The following is a 21,761-nucleotide window of genomic DNA, read 5'->3' on the forward strand; positions in this document are numbered from 1 at the left end:
CGGGACGGCTCGGATCGGGACAGGTCCACTATAGCGGACAGCATGGCACAGGTTATTAATGGAGGAGAAAGTCTCACCTCGTACTCAAAGTCATCGGTCCTCTCGACGTCTGCCACCATGTTGGAGAGATACTCGCTTCCCTCGAGGTATTCCTGATCCATCGTGTGCAGAGAGTGACAACTGAAAGAGAACAAGCACACCTTCATCTCTATACAACTCTATACAACTCTATACAGAACAGCAGATTACAAACGTGATCATTCAAACTCTTATAAAAGAGACATTAAAGGAGTAGTTCACTTCAGAACTAAAATCTCCTGATAATCTACTCTCACACATGTCATCCGAGATGTTCATGTCTTTCTTTCTTCAGTCGAGTAGAAATGAAGGTTTTTGAGGAAAACGTTCCAGGATGTTCCTCCATATAGTGTCTTCAATGTGGGTCTAACTGGTCGAAGGTCCAGATGTGAGTTTCAGTGCAGCTTCAAAGTCTCGACACGATCCAGCCGAGGAATAAGAGTCTCATCTAGACAAACCAGCGGACATTTTACAACTAAATAAACATGTATATACTTTTAACCACTAATGCTCGTCTTCCACTAGCTGTGATGCGCCACACATTACGTAATCAGGTTGAAAGGTCAAGCGGGACGTAGGTGTAAGAAATGGTAAAAATGGTAAATGGACTGCATTTATATAGCGCTTTCAACAGACCCATGGGCACCAAAGCGCTTTACATATAGCCTCACATTCACCCATTCACTCACTCATTCATACACCGACGGCGGTGTCAGCCATGCAAGGCGCCATCCAGCTCGTCGGGAGCAGCTGGGGTTAGGTGTCTTGTCATGGACACCTCGACACTTGGTAAAGTGGAATCGGGGATTGAACCACCAACCTTCCAGTTTGTAGACAACCCACATGAACCACTGAGCCACTGCCGCCCCAAGAACAGACCCAGTGTTTACAAGCAAACGTGCAAAGACTAAGTCAAACGCCATTTACAAAAAAAAAGTAAAGGTAAAATAACGATGTCGGACGATTTTGAAGTTTGAGGAGAAAATGAGATGGAGTTTTTCGCCCTTCTCTACATTTCTGAACCGCAACACCTTTCAACCTGATTATGTAATGCGTGAAGTCATGGACGTGCAAGACCAGCATTAGTGGTTAAAAGTATATAAATGTTTATTTAGTTGTAAAATGTCCGCTGGTTTGTCTAGATGAGACTCTTATTCCTCGGCTGGATCGTGTCGAGACTTTGAAGCTGCACTGAAACTCACATCTGGACCTTCGACCCGTTGGACCCCATTGAAGACACTATATGGAGAAACATCCTGGAATGTTTTCCTCAAAAACCTTCATTTCTTTTCCACTGAAGAAAGAAGGACATGAACATCTTGGATGATGTGGGGGAGAGTAAATGATCAGGAAATTTTAATTCTGAAGTGAACGACTCCTTTAACACATAAATATTTAATACAGTATCACTTTTTGAATTCCCAGCAACTATACCATGACATGCACCAATATAATGATATAAAATGTCTGATAGATTCTGGTTTCCTCTGATATGAATATAGAGAAGCGCTGGAGGCTGGTGAAGAATGAGAGCAGAGATTGCAGATGTCAGCGGACACACACACACACACAATGCATCTTCAGGAGAGATGAGAATGGAATTGTGTGTCTCTGCACACGCGTGTTCATGAAATGAAGCTCCTGTCATGTGCAGCTGCTGATAATGTGCCGAGATTCATCAGTCCTCAAGGTGTGTGTTATCTTTATTATTCTTTATTTTGTGCAAGAGCACACACAGCTGATCATCCTTCATTAGCACGTGAAGCGTGTGTGTGTGTTTGGTTTATGATCTGCTCTGTGACTGCTCTGTGATCTGCACTGACGGAGCCGCTGATGCCAAGCCATCCGAGCTGATCCCTGTCACGCGTCTGGGTTGACAATTTGAATGGGAGGGACTGGAATAGGAATAGGCTGAACTAATCAACACAGGTGTTGCATTCTGGGAAATGAAGGGTTCTTCCACACTGGTTCACAAACATTAATTTATTAAAAATGCTGAAATATAGCATCCAAATATGAATTGTATAGGTGACAATTCAAACTTCTGGAAGTTTTACAAATCCATCCATCAATCCATCCATCACTTTATCCATCCATCCACCACTTTATCCATCCATCAATCCATCCATCGCTTTATCCATCCATCCACCACTTTATCCATCTATCAATCCATCCATCCACCACTTTATCCATCCATCCACCACTTTATCCATCCATCCACCACTTTATCCATTTATCAATCCATCCATCCACCACTTTATCCATCCATCCACCACTTTATCCATCCATCAATCCATCCATCACTTTATCCATCCATCAATCCATCCATCGCTTTATCCATCCATCCACCACTTTATCCATCTATCAATCCATCCATCCATTGCTTTATCCATCCATCCACCACATTATCCATCCATCAATCCATCCATCGCTTTATCCATCCATCCATCCATTCATCCATCGCTTTATCCATCCATCCACCACTTTATCCATCTATCAATCCATCCATCCATTGCTTTATCCATCCATCCACCACTTTATCTATCCATCCATCCATCCATCCATCCATCCACCACTTTATCTATCCATCCATCCATCCATCCATCCATCCATCTATCCACCACTTTATCCATCCATCCATCCATCCACCACTTTATCCATCCATCAATACATCCATCCATCCGTCTATCTGTTTGTCTGTAAATCTTCAAACTTCAAGGTGATTTCAAGGTGATTCATAGTTGACACTTTGCTTTTCTATTAAAAAAAATTACAGTTATATGAATTTCTTTGAAATTAGAATTTTGAATTGCAATTTTGCATCCCGTCATGCAACTTCATGAATTGAACTGAAATTTAAAAGGCATTCACTCGAAGCACAACCCTGGCGGTCTGATGAAATCTTCCCTGAAGTGGTGCTCAAATGATGAACAGTCCTGATGAGACTGAATTATTTACTGGTTCATACGTTCAAACACCATCACAGCAACAACATCCACTAAGAATTCCTGAACGCCTTTCTTTAGAAGGACAAAGGGATTAAAAATATCCAAATCAGCACACGACTCTCCGAAGGGAGTTTAGGAACAAAACACGGATCTTGAGCGGGAGACAAATTTTAGACTATGAATTATCAATGGGCCATTGTGCATCATTAATTACCTCCCTAACACCCTCTCTGCGCCTCAGACGCTTTCAATTAACTTCCCAGCATCCCCTGCTCAGCTTGTTTTGCAGTTCTCCGTCTCCAGGGGAGAAACCCAGATACTCTTCATGCTAAACTTTATCTTGTTCCTGCTTTGGTTCTCCTGAGAGACGAACTCCACAACAAGAAAGAGAGAATTAGGAAAGATTTCTGCACTGTTTTCGAGGAAACCCCAAGATGCTTCAACAGGGGCTTTCGCACCGGAGAACCTTTTCATATTTCCTAGAACTATTGGTGGAAGTTCCTGGATTCTAGGAACTCTTTTGGAGGAACTACTTTACTCCTACTTCAGAGTCGGTCTAAACCAGCGCTATAGGAACTATCCCTGACGTTAGTGTTCGCTGATTGGCCGAACACATGAGAAAACACCAGCACACGCCATTTTAAAAAGCTGTGTAAACACACAGATTATAGCCTATATATTTACTCCAGAAACTAACTCTACGAACATGAAAAACAGTGATAAATGAGCCTCTCAACCTTTACACTGAGGAGAACATCCAACAGACCAAGAGAAACATGATTATGTATTTCTGCTCATCAACACTGGACATCAAACACACGCCATACGCTAATAACTCATTACTGTCTACTCTCAGTGTATAACAGTTCTGTCTAATATCATATTAGACAGGACTGTTAGACAGATCGTAAACTAATGAACAGGAGAATGTGAGCACTGTGAGATCAGTCGTTCTCAGCGCCGTCAAAATAAAAGTCACAACAACAAGCGCAGCTTACGTCACTTCAGAGTTCCTACTGGCGGTGCGAACGCAACCAGGAAAACGTTCCTACGGGAACCATTAGTTCTCTGGGAAACCACCTGGTGGCTCGTTCCTAGAACTATCCTGTGCGAAAGCCCCTCATGAAACGAGTTTGTACCTGTCCGACAGGAGGAACGGGCAGATGTCCGGCACGGGTGGTGTGGCAGGACGGAGTTTGGCCAAAGCCATGATGTGCTCGAAGGTGATTTCCGTCTGCGTGCACACGTCCACCACCTGGACGTCCTGGCATGACCCCTGACCCCGGGGTAAAGGGGTCCGCCGGAGCACCTGCACCACGATGGGATCTTTGGCGCTACGGAGAGCTTCGACCGCCTCATCATGGCTCGCTCTCGACAGATCCCTCCCGTTCACCTGTAACCGGCGAGAAATGAGGATTTACACACTGATTTCATTGCAAACGTATCCACTTTTAAACCAAGTGTCATTGTAGAGAAAAGAGCAGCGTGAACATCCTGCCAAACGTCTCCTCAGAAGACATACCTATTAGGGATGCACCGATATGAAATCGGCCGATACCGATAATTCTTTATACTTGAAAGCCGATAACTGATATATTGGCTGATAAATCTAAATCCAAATTATATCATTTTTGAGAGCCTAATCACAAAAACAAAAGTCTCATCATGTTCCAAGCACACAATAATGTTCTCATTATAATTTGATGTGGCCCATATGACATGTTGCACTTAACTCTATTTTCCTTTTTTGAAGTGATTTCCAATCATATTTCAAGCAATTCAAAACCATCATGTTGAACAGTGCGCATCTGAAGTGTCTCAGCTGAAGGAAATAATACATTATTTATCGATACAATACAAATTTTCTAATCAGGCCGATAACAATAACATTAAAAATGATCAAATATCGCCCGATACCGATAAGGTGGCCAATATATCGTACATCCTTAATACCTATTTATGCATTTTGAATCGCATATAAAATTTCCATTCATTTAGATTACACAGACAAATATGCATCACATTAAGTTTATTAGTTTGTTTATGCTAAAACTGTGCAATCCGAAAGTATAATTCTTAAATCCAGGCCTAAATATTTGCATTTATGTAACCATTCTTTACTGATTCACACAAGCACAGACTGATAGAGTCCAGAACAACAGAGCGACTGCATGTCTATTCATCAGTAATCTGTAATTAAACTCTCAGGGAATGAATTGAGCAGATTGAGTCGCACAGGAAACTGATTGGCTATTAATGACACGCATTATATCATCTGGCGGCGGCCGCTGAGAAACGTTTCAAAGCATCGTTTAGATGTGATCTGGAGCTGTGTGCGTCTCTCAATCTAAAGTAAATCATACATGAGAGTGTCTGAATCCATCACAGTGAAGAGCGATCAGAAGATTGGGGCCAAATGATGGGAGTTTGATCTCGAGCACTGATTATATTCATGCATATTTTATTGGATCATTTCAAAGAGTTCATTCTGACAGTTCAGAAATGAGTTTACAGCTCTGAAAATAACAGCTTTTCGATTCTGATCTACTCCTGCATCAGCCAATGGAGTGAGAGTGGGGCGGGGCTATCAGACTGACTGACCAATGACAGATAGAGGCGTGTTCAGGAAACATGATTGAAAACAGTCAGTGTTGAAATGAAATGAAGCACCACGATATATCGGCCAACATATCAGTATCGGCCAATATATGTTCATTTTTATTGATATCGTTATCAGTCATATAATAAAATTTGGCCGATATTTTAAAACCGATAAATTAGAGATGCACCGATTGCCTTTTTTTTTGGCAGATTCCGATTACTGTTTTTTTTTTTTGTAAGTGTGACCTGCCGATACCGATTTTTTGCCGATAACCAATGGAGTGAGAGTGGGGCGGGGCAATCACACTGACTGACCAATGACAGACGGGGACGTGTTCAGGAAACATGATTGAAAACAGTCAGTGTTGAAATGAAATGAAGCACCATGATATATCGACCGACATATCGGTATCGGCCGATATATGTTAATTTTTATTGATATCGTTAGCCGTCATATAAGAAAATTTGGCCGATATTTAAAACCGGTAAATTAGAGGCACAGATTGCAATTTTCTTGGCAAATTCCGATTACTGTTTTTTTTGTAAGAATGACCTGCCGATACCGATTTTTTGCCGATAACCAATGGAGTGAGATTGGGGCGGGGCTATCAACACTGACTGACCAATGACAGTTGGTCAGTTGCATATGTGCATATGTACATTGAAAACAATCAGTGTTGAAATGAAATGAAATGAAGCACCACGATATATCGGCCACCATATCGATATCGGCCGATATATGTTATTGTTATTGACAGGGACGTCACTAGGATTGGAAGAAAGGGGGGCTTAGCCCCCAGGGTACACTTTACAGGGTTTTTCCTGGTTCAAAACGAGGCGGACGTGGTAAAATCCTAATAATGTATTTTAATAATAAGGTAATTAAATTTGTATTTTTTTGTATATCATCATATAGCCTGGTGTGTTTCTCACACTATTTTTGTTGGTGTAGTTTGGTACCTCTAGGGGGGTTAAAAAGAAAATTTTGTACATTTTAAAGATAAATTAATTAATCTGGTGCACTTTGAGTCACCCGAATCCACTATTAAAAATAAATAATCCACCCGCAAACCACCCATATTCTCTGATTTAGATATCTGCATCTGATCATCACATTACAATTATTCAAATTCTCAGTGTTAAGCATGATAATATGGTAACATATCACACTGAGCTGATTTAAAATGAACATTTATTTAAAATAAAAGTTCTTCTTTTGGCAAAATTACATTTCCTTAATAGCCTAAACAGAGGCTTTACTCCCTTCAAACTTAAATTGTCAATGTTTCATTACATCACTGTTTGAAAACACTCCTTTATAAAGGGCATTTTTCCCTAATTTTATTAAATGTTTGCTCCATCTTTCATTTCAAATTCTTAAATTTGATCAATATATTCAATTAAAATAATAAGACACTAGGCTGTTAGTTATACCAATCAAATTAAATAATTTACATTGAAAAATTATAACTGTATTAAATGAGATTATTTTAAATATTTTTGAATATACACATAAGGAATGTTGAAAAGAATGATACTTTATGAAACTAAACCGCCAGTAGGAGGCGGCAGACGACAGTCTTAATGAGCGAGTCATTGAGTCATTCATTCAAACGATTCGTTCAAAAGGCTGATTTATTCAGAATGAGGCAGTTTATGAATGGATAATTGAATCTTTGACTCAATAGATTCGTTCAAAACGCTGAATCATTCATTAATGAAACACGGCTGAGTTTGCTGTGAGATGCGCTATGGTTCTGTTGTTTGGAACTATTTTCGCTGATGCTGAAACAGAACAAAAACAGTCATTGCATGTAAGTGACTTAATTTTAATGATTTGTTTATTGAACTGTTATGAAATCAGTCTCGGTTTCAATCTTGATGGCATTCAGGAAAACAGCTCTCTGGTCGTGTGTAGCCTAGGCTATATATTGTTTCTTAACTATAGCCTATGTTATAAATAACAGCGCGAGCCTCAACAGCGCAACTTTGTTACCGTGGGCATAGATAGGCTATCTATGACCATCAGTAGCCTACATTATAGGGCTATCAATCGCCACTTACATTAAATGAAATAAAACAGAATCTTCCTCACGTTTTCGGTGATTCCCTAGTTTTTTTATTTTTATATTAAAAATTGTTTTAATCAGGGCATTTGTCCGGATGGGCTACAATTCTCTCTCACTTTTCCCTTCAAAAAAGAAAAAAAAAAGCGGTATTGTCGAGTCATTGTTTTCGATATGTTCGATGTTTGCCTTGATTGGTTTTCCCTGAAGAGAATTACGTTATTGAAAACGAAAGTAGAGTGATGCACGTTTCATTGTGTTTTACCGTGATGAGGGGGGGAGGGGTGCATAGCAAGTTCAACTTCAGACTAGAGTAACGACGAGACGAGATGAATCCTCCAGTTTCTTGCAGCGCTCCGGTCTGCAACGCTCTGAAAGCTGCCACAGTTCACACCAATGCAACGAGACGGTGCGGTGCATCATCTTGATAGCACAACGACTCTTTGTACTTCAGTCCAACTTCCGACTTTTCGGCTATTTTTTGTATATATCATTTGTTGCGTCTAAATATGAATGAGGATACGGTTATTAATAAATCGAATTGTTATTGTTGTTCTTATTTTCATTTAGGGGGGCTTAGGAACATTTTGGGGTAGCTTCAGCCCCCCTAAAATAGGCCTAACGACGTCCCTGGTTATTGATATCGTTATCGGTCAGATAAGAAAATTTGGCCGATATTTTAAAACCGATAAATTAGAGATGCACCGATTGCAATTTTCTTGGCAGATTCCGATTACTGTTTTTTTTTTTTTGTAAGTGTGACCTGCCGATACCGATTTTTTGCCGATAACCAATGGAGTGAGAGTGGGGCGGGGCTACCAGACTGATTGACCAATGAAATTCGGGGGAGTGTTCAGGAAACATGATGGAAAACAGTCATTGTTGGTGCCGAAATGAAGCACCACGATATATCGGCCACCATATCGGTATCGGACCGATTAATGTTATTGTTATTGATATCGTTATCGGTCAGATAAGAAAATTTGGCCGATATTTTAAAACCGATAAATTAGAGATGCACTGATTGCAATTTTCTTGGCAGATTCCGATTACTGTTTTTTTTTTTTTGTAAGTGTGACCTGCCGATACCGATTTTTTGCCGATAACCAATGGAGTGAGAGTGGGGCGGGGCTACCAGACTGATTGACCAATGAAATTCGGGGGAGTGTTCAGGAAACATGATGGAAAACAGTCATTGTTGGTGCCGAAATGAAGCACCACGATATATCGGCCACCATATCGGTATCGGACCGATTAATGTTATTGTTATTGATATCGTTATCGGTCAGATAAGAAAATTTGGCCGATATTTTAAAACCGATAAATTAGAGATGCACTGATTGCAATTTTCTTGGCAGATTCCGATTACTGTTTTTTTTTTTTGTAAGTGTGACCTGCCGATACCGATTTTTGCCGATTACCAATGGAGTGAGAGTGGGGCGGGGCTACCAGACCAACTGACCAATGACGGACGGGGGCGTGTTCTGGAAACATGATGGAAAACAGTCATTGTTGGTGCCGAAATGAAGCACTTCACTTTTAAATGTATACATTTCTGACAATTTCAGACACAAAATAAAATATACAACCTAAATCCCCATGCAAATCGTGTGTATGTCAGAGAAAACCCTTGGTAAAGCAACTTTCTGAATAATAGAGCAATAAAGGAATAAAGCGTTCCTTTATCGCTATAAATTACCAATGAACACGCGCCGCTGAGACGGAGACTGTTTCAGTGCAGATGAGACGCTGTTTGACGTCATATAATATTGATGCTTTCATCAGGCTCACTGTTGGAGCGACTCAAGCGTGTGTTTGCTGGATGAATGTGAATGAAGCGTGCGTTTGTACAGACGAGGAGAGGCTTCGTTTAGCTCAGTAATTGGCCCGCGGAGAGAACAATCATGATGAAGTAGTCCAGTGAATCTCACCATTTACAGTCTAATACGGTCAAACCAACACAGCCGTTCCAGCGGCTCACGGCTCATATAAAGACCGTGTGGATGGAGGATTAATGGACAGACACCAGAAATAATATTATTCATTTACATTCAGAAAATCAATTATGATTATTTAGTCAAATAACACGCTGGTAGCTTCTGTTTTGGTGGAGGAAGTGAATGGTGGAGCAGAGAGGCGGGAACACAAAGGATGGTGGGTAGATAAATGATCTGGCCCGTGGCTCATGACAGGCTGAGAGAGAAACCAGCAGATTTGAGGCATTAGCGGCGCCACGCTCGCCCTCTTCTGAGGCTCTAAATGAAAAGAAACCGGCTAAAGGAAGGAAGAAGAGGTGCTGGAGGAGTTTCCGTCGTATTGTTTAAATGAGAGCCAGATGGAGCAATTAATCCCAATTGAGGATATGAATAATAATTATTCCTGCCACGGTTGGGCATCTGTCGGCTGGCCCGTTAGCATTAGCTATATTCAGACCAGTCCTGATGATGGAGGACAACACTTGCTAAACATGACACCAACAGAAGTTCATTTATTTATGTTATATAAGAAAATTTGTCCGATATATTAAAGCCGATAAATAACACATTATTTCCTTCAGCTGAGACGCTTCAGACGTGCACTGTTCAACATGATGGTTTTGAATGGCTTGAAATATGATTAGAAAGGGAAAAAATTGTATCTTAGAATAATATCGGTTATCGGCTTTCAAATGTAAAAAATGATCGTTATCGGCCAAAATTTTCATATTGGTGCATGCATCCCCTCATTCTTTAATGTTCTACAGGGGGTTTTCATCTTCTTGACCTGCTCTATGTTGTCTTGCTCCATATGGAAAACCTAAATTTGGTTTAAATATTGAAATTATTCTTACTTTTATTTAATAAAGGTATATGCAGTCAAACCAAACTTTATTCAGACTCCTTCAACATTTCTCACATTATCACAGTTTATTCGCTATAGTTTAGAAAACGGTAATAAAATATGAGCAGAACTCAGCTGATATTTGACTGGTTTTGTCCGTCCTTCTGTTAGACTGTCTCACACATGAATTATGTTGAATATCTGTCAGCTGTTAAATTTAACTACACAATTAGATAATACCAGTTTAGCTCAACCAGTGACCAAGCAATGCTTCATTGTGTTCAGTCTGTGTGTAAAAAGAGCATTAGCAATTAAAGACAAAACACACTTCAGCAGAACATGATCAGCTCAAAGTGTTTTTGGTCGCAAATTTTTATAATTTTTACTGGTAGTCACTATGAATTTTTTTTTAAAAATATGAAAATGAAAAATATCAAAAATTACATCTGGTGCCTGAATAATTTTTGGTTTGACTGTATACACACACACACACACACACACACACACACACACACGCTACCTTTCAAAAGTTTGGAGTCAGTAAGATTTTTTAATGTAAATACTGTAGTGCATAATTAAAGTCGAATTACTATTTGTCCTTTTATGCGCTCGTTATATTCAAATTGAGAAATATATCTGTGTTTCAGTCTCAGTGTCAGTGTGAATGTGAATGTGCTGATCCTCAAGTCTCTGCACTGGAGAACGAGTGTCTGGCTCTGTTTGCACAGGATCTACAGCAGCTGCGCTTGGAAACACTCCAGCTTTACTCACACACACACACACACACACACACACACACACACACACACACACACACACACTGAAAGCCACTTTAAACAAGCAGCTCATAAATAAAGAAGACAAAGATCAGTTTGACGGCTCGTCTCTGAACCTCTGCTCTTGTTCTTCATCTTCTCATCTTTCAAGTGCATTTGAGTGGCTTTTAAATAACGCAGAACGCTTGATACTGAGTGTGTCAGTATTTCACCAATGAGCATCAAACTAAATCTGAATCCATCAAACTGATCTGAGACCTGCTTCACAGACGCACACTGGAGGAAGAACCCGAGCCACATCTACACACTAGATGATCACGGAGAGATTCACACCAAAAAGAAAGAAAATACCACAGCGCTCACATGGCAACTTTCTAGCAGCCATCAAAAATACATAACTCATGTTATACAATATAACAAAACAAAAACGTATTTTATTTCAACATCTGCCAAAGGAATAAAATAAAACAAAATTAAATTAAATTAAATTAAATGCAAATCTTAAATGCAATGCAAGTTGCTTTGGATAAATGCTTCTGCCAAACTAATAATAAAATAAAATTGTATATGTTACATGATGTAACATAACAAAAACGTATTTTATTTCAACATCTGCCAAACGAATAAAATAAAATAAAATAAAATAAAATAAAATAAAATAAAATAAAATAAAATGATAAAAACATGTAAATCTTAAATGCAATGTAAGCTGCTTTGGATAAAAGCTTCTGCAAGTTTCGGTAACATTCACATGATGTAGCATGACAAAAGTGTATTTTATTTCAACATCTGCCAAACTAATAAAATAAAATAAAATAAAATAAAATAAAAATAAAAACAAATAATAATTAAATACTTTATAAATGGCATGTGGTTAGCCATTGAAAGTCACAATGTTTGCCACATGATTCAACCTGCCTTCATTCCAACAGCACAGAAAGAAAGGTCTCAGAGACGGACAGACTAATAAACTCCACAAACATCGGCTCAGGTCTTTGTGTGCCGGGAATCAATTTACATTTTCAAACACAATCCAATATGGAGTCGTGCACTTAGCCGAGAAGTGCCATTAAATTCCCCAAAGCGTAATTCCCGCTGAAGGGCAGCGAGAGAAACCAGCGTCCCGTCGGCTCTGTTTCCGTTCACACGGGCTAAATGTCTCATTTCAATAATAAGTGTCAGGCTAAAAATATGACTAGGTACAGTACAGGCGTTATGAGTTCATAAATCATTCCTGACAGGCCGTACGGGATATAAAACAGCAGTCGGACACCGGGGAAATCTGACCGTCCCTTCTTTCACTCAGCGACACGAGCAGCTTCAGCTCTAAACACCGGCGGCTGTTCCTCACACTAATGGAGCCACTCGCCCAATCACACCATTCCCTGCCTCCAGACACCCTCTGACCACACACACACACACACACACACACTCAACCATCTGAACACAGAGATCACAGCAAACGCACACACACACACACACATTCAAACACACACACACACACACACACACACACACTCAACCATCTGAACACAGAGATCACAGCAAACGCACACACACACACACACAAACACACACACACACACACAGCCATCTGAACACAGAGATCATAGCAAACACACACACTCGACCATCTGAACACAGAGATCACAGCAAACGCACACACACACACACACACACAGCCATCTGAACACAGAGATCATAGCAAACACACACACTCAACCATCTGAACACAGAGATCACAGCAAACGCACACACACACACACACACACACACACAGCCATCTGAACACAGAGATCATAGCAAACACACACACTCAACCATCTGAACACAGAGATCACAGCAAACGCACACACACACACACACACACACACACACACACACACACACAACCATCTGAACACAGAGATCACAGCAAACACAAACACACACACACACACACACACACACACACACACACACACACACACTCAATCATCTGAACACAGAGATCACAGCAAACACAAACACACACACACACACACACACACTCAACCATCTGAACACAGAGATCATAGCAAACACACACTCAACCATCTGAACAGAGATCCCAGCAAACACACATACACACACACACACACACAACCATCTGAACACAGAGATCATAGCAAACACACACTCCACCATCTGAACCTAGAGATCACAGCACACACACACACTTAACCATCTGAACACAGAGATCCCAGCAAACACACACTCAACAATCTGAACACAGCAAACACACACACTCAACCATCTGAACATAGAGATCCCAGCAAACACACACACACACACACTCAACCATCTGAACACAGAGATCCCAGCAAACACACACACACACACACACACACTCAACCATCTGAACACAGAGATCCCAGCAAACACACACTCCACCATCTGAACACAGAGATCCCAGCAAACACACACTCAACCATCTGAACACAGAGATCACAGCAAACACACACACACACACACACACACACACACACACACTTAACCATCTGAACACAGAGATCCCAGCAAACACACACTAACTTCAACATTCCATGTATTGCCAGGAACAGTAGTGTGCGGTATATAGTATGGACTAATGATCTAGTATTGTCAATTTTCCAATCTTTTACACTTTTATAAATGTACTTGTACAGTGTTTATGGTTGTATATGAGTAGCCAGAGAGAGTAGTGAGCAGTATACAGTACAGATTGCAGTATTGAGCTAGTACACTATCTGGGTGGTTGCCAGGGCATCAAGCGGAGGCTAAAAGTGTTTTGTGTTGCTATGTGTGGTTGCTAGGGTGTTTTGTGTGGTTTGCTGAAGTTTTCAACAGCAGTAGTGATGCTTGACCGAAACGAAACCCATCAGCTTCAGTAAGTGTGTGTGAAGCCCTCAGGTCAGAGATATCGTCCTCTATTAAACTGGATTCATGTTCACAGCCTGAAGCCTAAACAAACACCAGCGTCTCACGGCATCAACAAAACCTGCTGTGCTTCATTACGAGCGTCCTGCATCTTTCTGTGAGTCTGTCTGTCCATCTGTCTCGCTCCTCTCTCTCATCAGCGCCCGAGACTCTCTGACGGTGAGCAGATCCTCAGAGCCACACACACACAGCCATCTGAACTCTCTCAGCGCCCGAGACTCTCTGTCGGTCAGCAGATCCTCAGAGCCACAGATCAACCGTGAGAACGAGACGAGTGCAGAAACACACCGGTGGACTCACAACAGGGGCTTCAAAACGGGGTTACATCCCGGATCATAAATAATGATACATAAATAATACATCTCACAGTTATAGAGGGAATAGAAAAAAATCTCTTAATAGAAATTAAATATTTTCCAAGTATGTAGTATGTAGTACACCAACTTAAATAAATCTACATTGGGTCTTGCACATGATCTAGCTGTATTTAAACTGTAGGATGGGGATGATCATATCTGAGGGTTTGTGGCGTTTAAAAGATTGAAAAGCCCTGATATAAACACTGTAGATATAATACAGTAAAACTCTCACGGATCATGTACTATAAGCACAAGTAGACGTCTTTAGGAATTAGTTTACCTACTCTATCCCTCCACAAACACACAACAGATCTTAAAAGTTCCTCTGATGATGATAAACAAACTCAGCTGGAGGAAATAAACCGAATCTGACTGGAGCAGAGCAGCAAATTACCCATAATGCACAACTAATTACATCATGTAAACAAAGAGTTCCTGCGACGCCCCTCTGGTGGTGAAGTCAAACTCCATCCATCACACTCTCACTTCACATGAACGTCTGTGAAACTGAATGTAAAACGGTGCATATCTAACCTGTCCTCGAGATGCACACACCTGTAGAGCTGCACATCGACTAACACCTGCTGCGGATCGATCCACACACACACACACACGCAAATGAGTATTGATCGTCCATCAGGGTCTGTGTGTTGTCTGGAGTCAATGTTCAGACGCTAGGAGGAAAAAACACTGACACAAACAAATGAATCAGTGTTTCAGGAATACATCATTATGATTAATGGCGTAAAGCGTCTCCTCTGATCTGATGCTGTCCCTACAGACGCCTCAAGAGCCCGAGATCGTCAACAGGGGTCTGAGACGCAAGAAACCCAATGAGAAACCTGTGACAAACCTGTGAGAAACCCAATGAGAAACCTGTGAGAAACCCAATGAGAAACCCAATAAGAAACCAGAGAGAAACCCAATGAGAAACCTGTGAGAAACCCAATGAGAAACCTGTGAGAAACCCAATGAGAAGCCTGAGAGAAACCCAATGAGAAGCCTGAGAGAAACCCAATGAGAAACCTGTGAGAAACCCAATGAGAAACCTGTGAGAAACCCAATAAGAAACCAGAGAGAAACCCAATGAGAAGCCTGAGAGAAACCCAATGAGAAGCCTGAGAGAAACCCAATGAGAAACCTGTGAGAAACCCAATAAGAAACCAGAGAGAAACCCAATGAGAAGCCTGAGAGAAACCCAATGAGAAGCCTGAGAGAAACCCAATGAGAAACCTGTGAGAAACCCAATGAGAAACCTGTGAGAAACCCAATGAGAAACCCAATAAGAAGCCCGAGAGAAACCCAATGAGGAGCCTGAAAGAAACCCAATGAGAAGCCTGAAAGAAACCCAATGAGGAGCCTGAGAGAAACCTAATGAGAAGCCTGAGATAAATCCAATGAGAAACCTGTGAGAAACCCAATGAGAAACCTGTGAGAAACCCAATGAGAAACCTGAGAGAAACCCAATGAGAAGCCCGAGAGAAACCCAATGAAAAGCCTGAGAGAAACCCAATGAGAAGCCTGAGAGAAACCCAATAAGAAGCCTGAGAGAAACCCAATGAGGAGCCTGAGAGAAACCCAATGAGGAGCCTGTGAGAAACCCAATGAGAAGCCTGAGAGAAACCCAATGAGAAGCCTGAGAGAAACCCAATGAGAAGCCTGAGAGAAACCCAATGAGAAGCCCGAGAGAAACCCAATGAGGAGCCTGAGAGAAACCCAATGAGGAGCCTGTGAGAAACCCAATGAGAAGCCTGTGAGAAACCCAATGAGAAGCCTGAGAGAAACCCAATGAGAAGCCTGAGAGAAACCCAATGAGAAGCCTGAGAGAAACACAATGAGAAGCCTGAGAAAAACCCAATGAGAAGCCCGAGAGAAACCCAATGAGGAGCCTGAGAGAAACCCAATGAGGAGCCTGAGAGAAACCCAATGAGGAGCCTGTGAGAAACCCAATGAGGAGCCTGAGAGAAACCCAATGAGAAGCCTGAGAGAAACCCAATGAGAAGCCCGAGAGAAACCCAATGAGAAGCCTGAGAGAAACCCATTGAGAAGCCTGAGAGAAACCCAATGAGAAGCCTGAGAGAAACACAATGAGAAGCCTGAGAAAAACCCAATGAGAAGCCCGAGAGAAACCCAATGAGGAGCCTGAGAGAAACCCAATGAGGAGCCTGTGAGAAACCCAATGAGGAGCCTGAGAGAAACCCAATGAGAAGCCTGAGAGAAACCCAATGAGAAGCCTGAGAGAAACACAATGAGAAGCCTGAGAGAAACCCAATGAGGAGCCTGAGAGAAACCCAATGAGAAGCCTGAGAGAAACCCAATGAGAAGCCTGAGAGAAACCCAATGAGAAGCCTGAGAGAAACCCAATGAGAAGCCTGAGAGAAACCCAATGAGAAGCCTGAGAGAAACCCAATAAGAAGCCAGAGAGAAACCCAATGAGGAGCCTGAGAGAAACCCAATGAGGAGCCTGTGAGAAACCCAATGAGAAGCCTGAGAGAAACCCAATGAGAAGCCTGAGAGAAACCCAATGAGAAGCCTGAGAGAAACCCAATGAGGAGCCTGAGAGAAACCCAATGAGGAGCCTGAGAGAAACCCAATGAGAAGCCTGAGAGAAACACAATGAGAAGCCTGAGAAAAACCCAATGAGAAGCCCGAGAGAAACCCAATGAGGAGCCTGAGAGAAACCCAATGAGGAGCCTGTGAGAAACCCAATGAGGAGCCTGAGAGAAACCCAATGAGAAGCCTGAGAGAAACCCAATGAGAAGCCCGAGAGAAACCCAATGAGAAGCCTGAGAGAAACCCAATGAGAAGCCTGAGAGAAACCCATTGAGAAGCCTGAGAGAAACCCAATGAGAAGCCTTAGAGAAACCCAATGAGAAGCCCGAGAGAAACCCAATGAGAAGCCTGAGAGAAACCCAATGAGAAGCCTGAGAGAAACCCAATAAGAAGCCCGAGAGAAACCCAATGAGAAGCCTGAGAGAAACCCAATGAGAAGCCCGAGAGAAACCCAATGAGAAGCCTGAGAGAAACCCAATGAGAAGCCTGAGAGAAACCCAATGAGAAGCCTGAGAGAAACCCAATGAGAAGCCCGAGAGAAACAAAATGAGAAACCCGAGAGAATGAGAAACCCAATGAAAAACCTAAAAAATCTTGGGTTATTTTTCCAGTGATTGGGTAGTTTTCTTGTGTTACCCAGATCCTGGATCAGACGTAACAACCCAGAGATTGAGTTATTGATCGGGGGCTTTTTGCAGTTTCTTCATGAGAGAGCAGTGCAGCTGGTGCGTGTCTTCAATAAAATACAGTTTGTGTCATTTTTTTGTATCTATAAATTCGCTATTGTTCTGTATATCATTGAATTTTATGCAAAGCAACAAACAGGGGCGCGATGCGAGTCACGAGCGTCAGTCTTTTCGCTTGATGCCTTACATAAAATGCTATGATTTTATTCAAAAAGGTACAGAATATAAATACTTAAAAAGTTCAAATATGTTCTCAGAGCTGATTGGTTAGAGTCATGCAAACCAATGTTTGTTTAAAGTTTAGAGGATTGAAGTTAATCTGTAGATATTAATTCATGTATGAAGTAAAATAATAAAAAAGCTAGTACTATAGTAAAAATAAATCAATCCAGTATGATGGATTAGATCAACAACCCAGTTTGCAGGGTAAAATTAATCCAACATGTTTTCTGTCCTATATTTACCCAGCCCTTGGGTTGTTTTTAACCCAGTGTTTTCTGGAGTGTGTAAGAAACCTGTGAGAAACCCGTGAGAGCTGGAGGATTCTGTCAGACGGGGTTCATTCATTCACAGCGCCAGAAACAGGAGGAGCTGATGCATCATGGGACGCGAGCAAACGCTTTCCAGAATGATCCTGGTAAATGAGCCTCAGACATCTGCTCCAAACTCATCCTGTTCTACACATTCATCCGCCTAATCGCTCTAAAGCGCAGTGCCAATCTTCACCTCGGACACTTAAAGAGACAGGCCACCTAAAACACACTCGCTCACACGTCACGAGTTTTACAACCGAATGCAAAGTGTCAGACTAGAACAGAGAATGAGATTGAAGATTTTCAGTGATAAATGACTGATAGTTTCTCATTGGACACATCTTACAGTTCGACTTCAGAAATATAGAGCATAACTCGCTCACTGCAAAACATGATGTTCTTCCTCAGTGTTTCGGTCTTGTTTTCCAGCACATTCTTACATCAAGACACATTTACTGGAGAAGAGCAATGGCTGAAGATATTCAGTTTTGTTTTCTGAATCAAAATAAAGTGAGTTTTTGCTTAAAACAAGAACAAATATCTGCCAATAGTCAGAATAATAATCTTGTTTTCCGTTTGAATTAAGTAGATTTCTCTGACTCCAGTGGCAGACAGTTTTAATAAAGCAAACGTCTAACGGTAAAGAGCGTGACACACACTCGAGTCTTGACTGCATGTAAACCTGTAAACTTTGACATGAGACCTGTGCAGAGATGTGATGCAACGAGCTGAAATCCTGCAGAAACACACACAGCTGAAACACTCCTGCGTCATGTGACTTTATCTGGCCGCTACAGAACAGAAGAGACTTATTTTAAAAACATTAAAAATCTTACCGATCCAAAACTTTTGATTGGTAGTGTGTGAACCTGCTCTGTTCGGCTCATGAATATATTATTTACATAAAAGTAAAGCCAGTAAATTATATGATATAATCTGGAATACATTAAATTTAATGTACTGTCGATTACCACAGACAATACTCCAGAATCGCTCTCTTCCTGTCAATCATTCCTGTGACTGACAGCTGATCAGATCCCGTTTCCACGGTGACCGTAATGCACGTTTCCTGGACGACAGACAGGAAGTGGAACGAGGGAAGTGGGAAGGTTCCCGGTGAAATGAGATCTGATACAAACGGGTCGTTTATTAAAGATTCCTGAATCAAACGAGCTCAATTGTAAGCGGCCCGTGTGTCAGATATTATTGGCGGCTTGAATGGATTTTGTAATGTGAATTAATTACTAACGCGTGTGAGCTGATCTGAGAACAGTCAATCTCGCTCAGACAAAAGCTGGCGATCCCAGAAGCCTTTGTGCCGCATGCATTGAGGAGCGTCTCATTAAAACACATGCATATCACACACATTATTCTCATCTCTTTTGTTCAGGACTGGAAACTTAACACACACACACACACACACACACACACACACACACACACACACACACACACACACACACACACACTCTCTCTCTTTGTCTTCATTCACAATGCAAACAAATCTGAACTGACTGAAAACTGATGAAAACCAGATCTGCTCGTTCAGATTATGAAGTCAAAATCTGACATATTTATTATAAACCTCATCTGATTAGCTCATGAATATTAATGAACATTGGAATGCTAGTAAATGAGCAGGATTCCCGCCAACAGCCGTTCAGTAACTGAAAATCAGACGAGGTATGTTTACATGAGTCGCTTTTCATTAATCTGATTTCAGATTCTGAAAGTTCTGTTTATTTCATAATCCGATTCATATATATATTCCTTTACATGAATTGCGAACAAAACTTCAGACGCTGTGTTCAGAAAACCAGCTGTTGAAAATACGTTTAAAGAACATTTTGCCAACGTTCCCATTAAGTTCCCAGTAAACATTATTCCGAAATGTTCCAAACATTTAAAAAAGTTTTTTTCTTGGTTAAGTGAACATTAGAGGGGGAAAAAATGGGAGTGTTTTCTTTATTTTACCATTTTGCAAGTATTATGGGAATGTTATTTTTGAATGTTTTCTGAACCTTCTGAAAAATTGTTGTAAGTAGAAACATTTAAAAAAACATTAGAATAACATCAAATTAAAATTAAACGATGTATAAATAATGTTTTTGTGCTAACGCTATGAGTACATTATTAATACCAGATAACTTTGAACAAACATTCTATTAACGTTACTGGAGTAACGTTTGTTCATTACTTTGCCTGAACGTTCCCTGTTAGCTGGCAAGACGCCGCGCTAGCATCCACCGCTAGCACCATTTCTCTCTTCATGACATTTCTAGAAAGAAAGCTGACATTTATTTCAGAAGAGCTTTTTTTTAGCAAATACTTCAGTCTGCTCCAATTAAAAGTTCATTATATGTAAATAAACACGCACTCCTTTCAAGACGTAAAATTAATGTAAGCATATGCATCACGACTGTGTGCGCGAGGTGTTTTGAACATTTACATGCTTCATTTTTACTGTTGAAGAGAGTCAAACAGGTTTGAATGGCATGAAAGAGAGCAAATGATGACAGAATGATACATTTTGGGTGAACTGAAATAAAAAATGTTTTAAATATGAACAGACAAAGAAAAAAGATCATATTTTTGCTGCCTCATAGTTATATTAAGCGAATTAGTACTTGGATGTAGATATTACAGCACTTTATGACATAAAATACTCATCATGACCTGAATGACCAAAAACACTTCTGTGTATTATATATAGTAGACATACTGAAACATATTTACAACAACACTATACTATAACAATTTTATTTTTACAATACTACTTCAAAATTGTAAAGAAAGACTATTGCAGTACGGACTATTTCAGGTTAATTTGATGTGTTACTTGACATTTCTTTGTCATTTTTGAGTGAAAATAGTTTGTACACCAATTTTTTTTTCATTGTATACAAAAAAATATCACAAATGAACTTATTTTATTTCAACTAGCTGCCAAGTCAAGTTTAACTTGATGTGAAACGGAAATAAAACTGAGAAATCTGGTGATGTTTTCTTTCATGCACTGGAGTTGGATTCGCTGAGTTTATTCGGCTCTTGTGTGGAGAGGTAAAGGTAAATGTATTCAGGTCTGCTTTTGTCCTTCCTCCGTTATCCTCCTCTCCAGCCAGACGTATCCCATCATGCCCTGCGAGTCTGTGCCGTGACCCGAGGACGAGCCTCTCGCGGACGGTGTGTGTTCCCGTATCCCGCTAACCTCTATTCAGATCACACGCGTCTGTGGAAATGTCAGAGTGGATCTTGAAGCGCAGATATCTGACAGAACAGCACAGGCCATCTGCTTAATACCAGGAGAATCCCACAGAGAATCCCACAGAGAATCCCACCAAGACCCGACCGTCCCAACAGACGCTCGTCTGTTATCAGACACACACACCTGAGATCTCAGAGAA

At 40.9% G+C, this 21,761-nt stretch overlaps 1 protein-coding gene across 2 annotated transcripts in view; it reads right to left on the reverse strand.

Moving 5' to 3' along the window:
- Positions 1-21,761, reverse strand: part of LOC307151855 (PDZ domain-containing RING finger protein 4) — a 42,839-nt gene that overhangs the window by 13,757 nt on the left and 7,321 nt on the right. Inside the window, exons 2-3 of one of the 2 annotated variants that reach the window (XM_079860058.1) lie at positions 4,166-4,419; positions 78-180 (exon numbers count right to left, since the gene is read on the reverse strand). In XM_079860058.1, coding sequence (XP_079716184.1) covers positions 78-180; positions 4,166-4,419 — 357 coding nt within the window. The remainder of the gene's footprint in view (positions 1-77; positions 181-4,165; positions 4,420-21,761) is intronic. The other variant, XM_079860059.1, reaches the window with a different exon arrangement.

This window comes from Squalius cephalus (genome assembly GCF_949319135.1).
Source record: "Squalius cephalus genome assembly, chromosome: 23".
NCBI lineage: Eukaryota > Metazoa > Chordata > Actinopteri > Cypriniformes > Leuciscidae > Squalius > Squalius cephalus.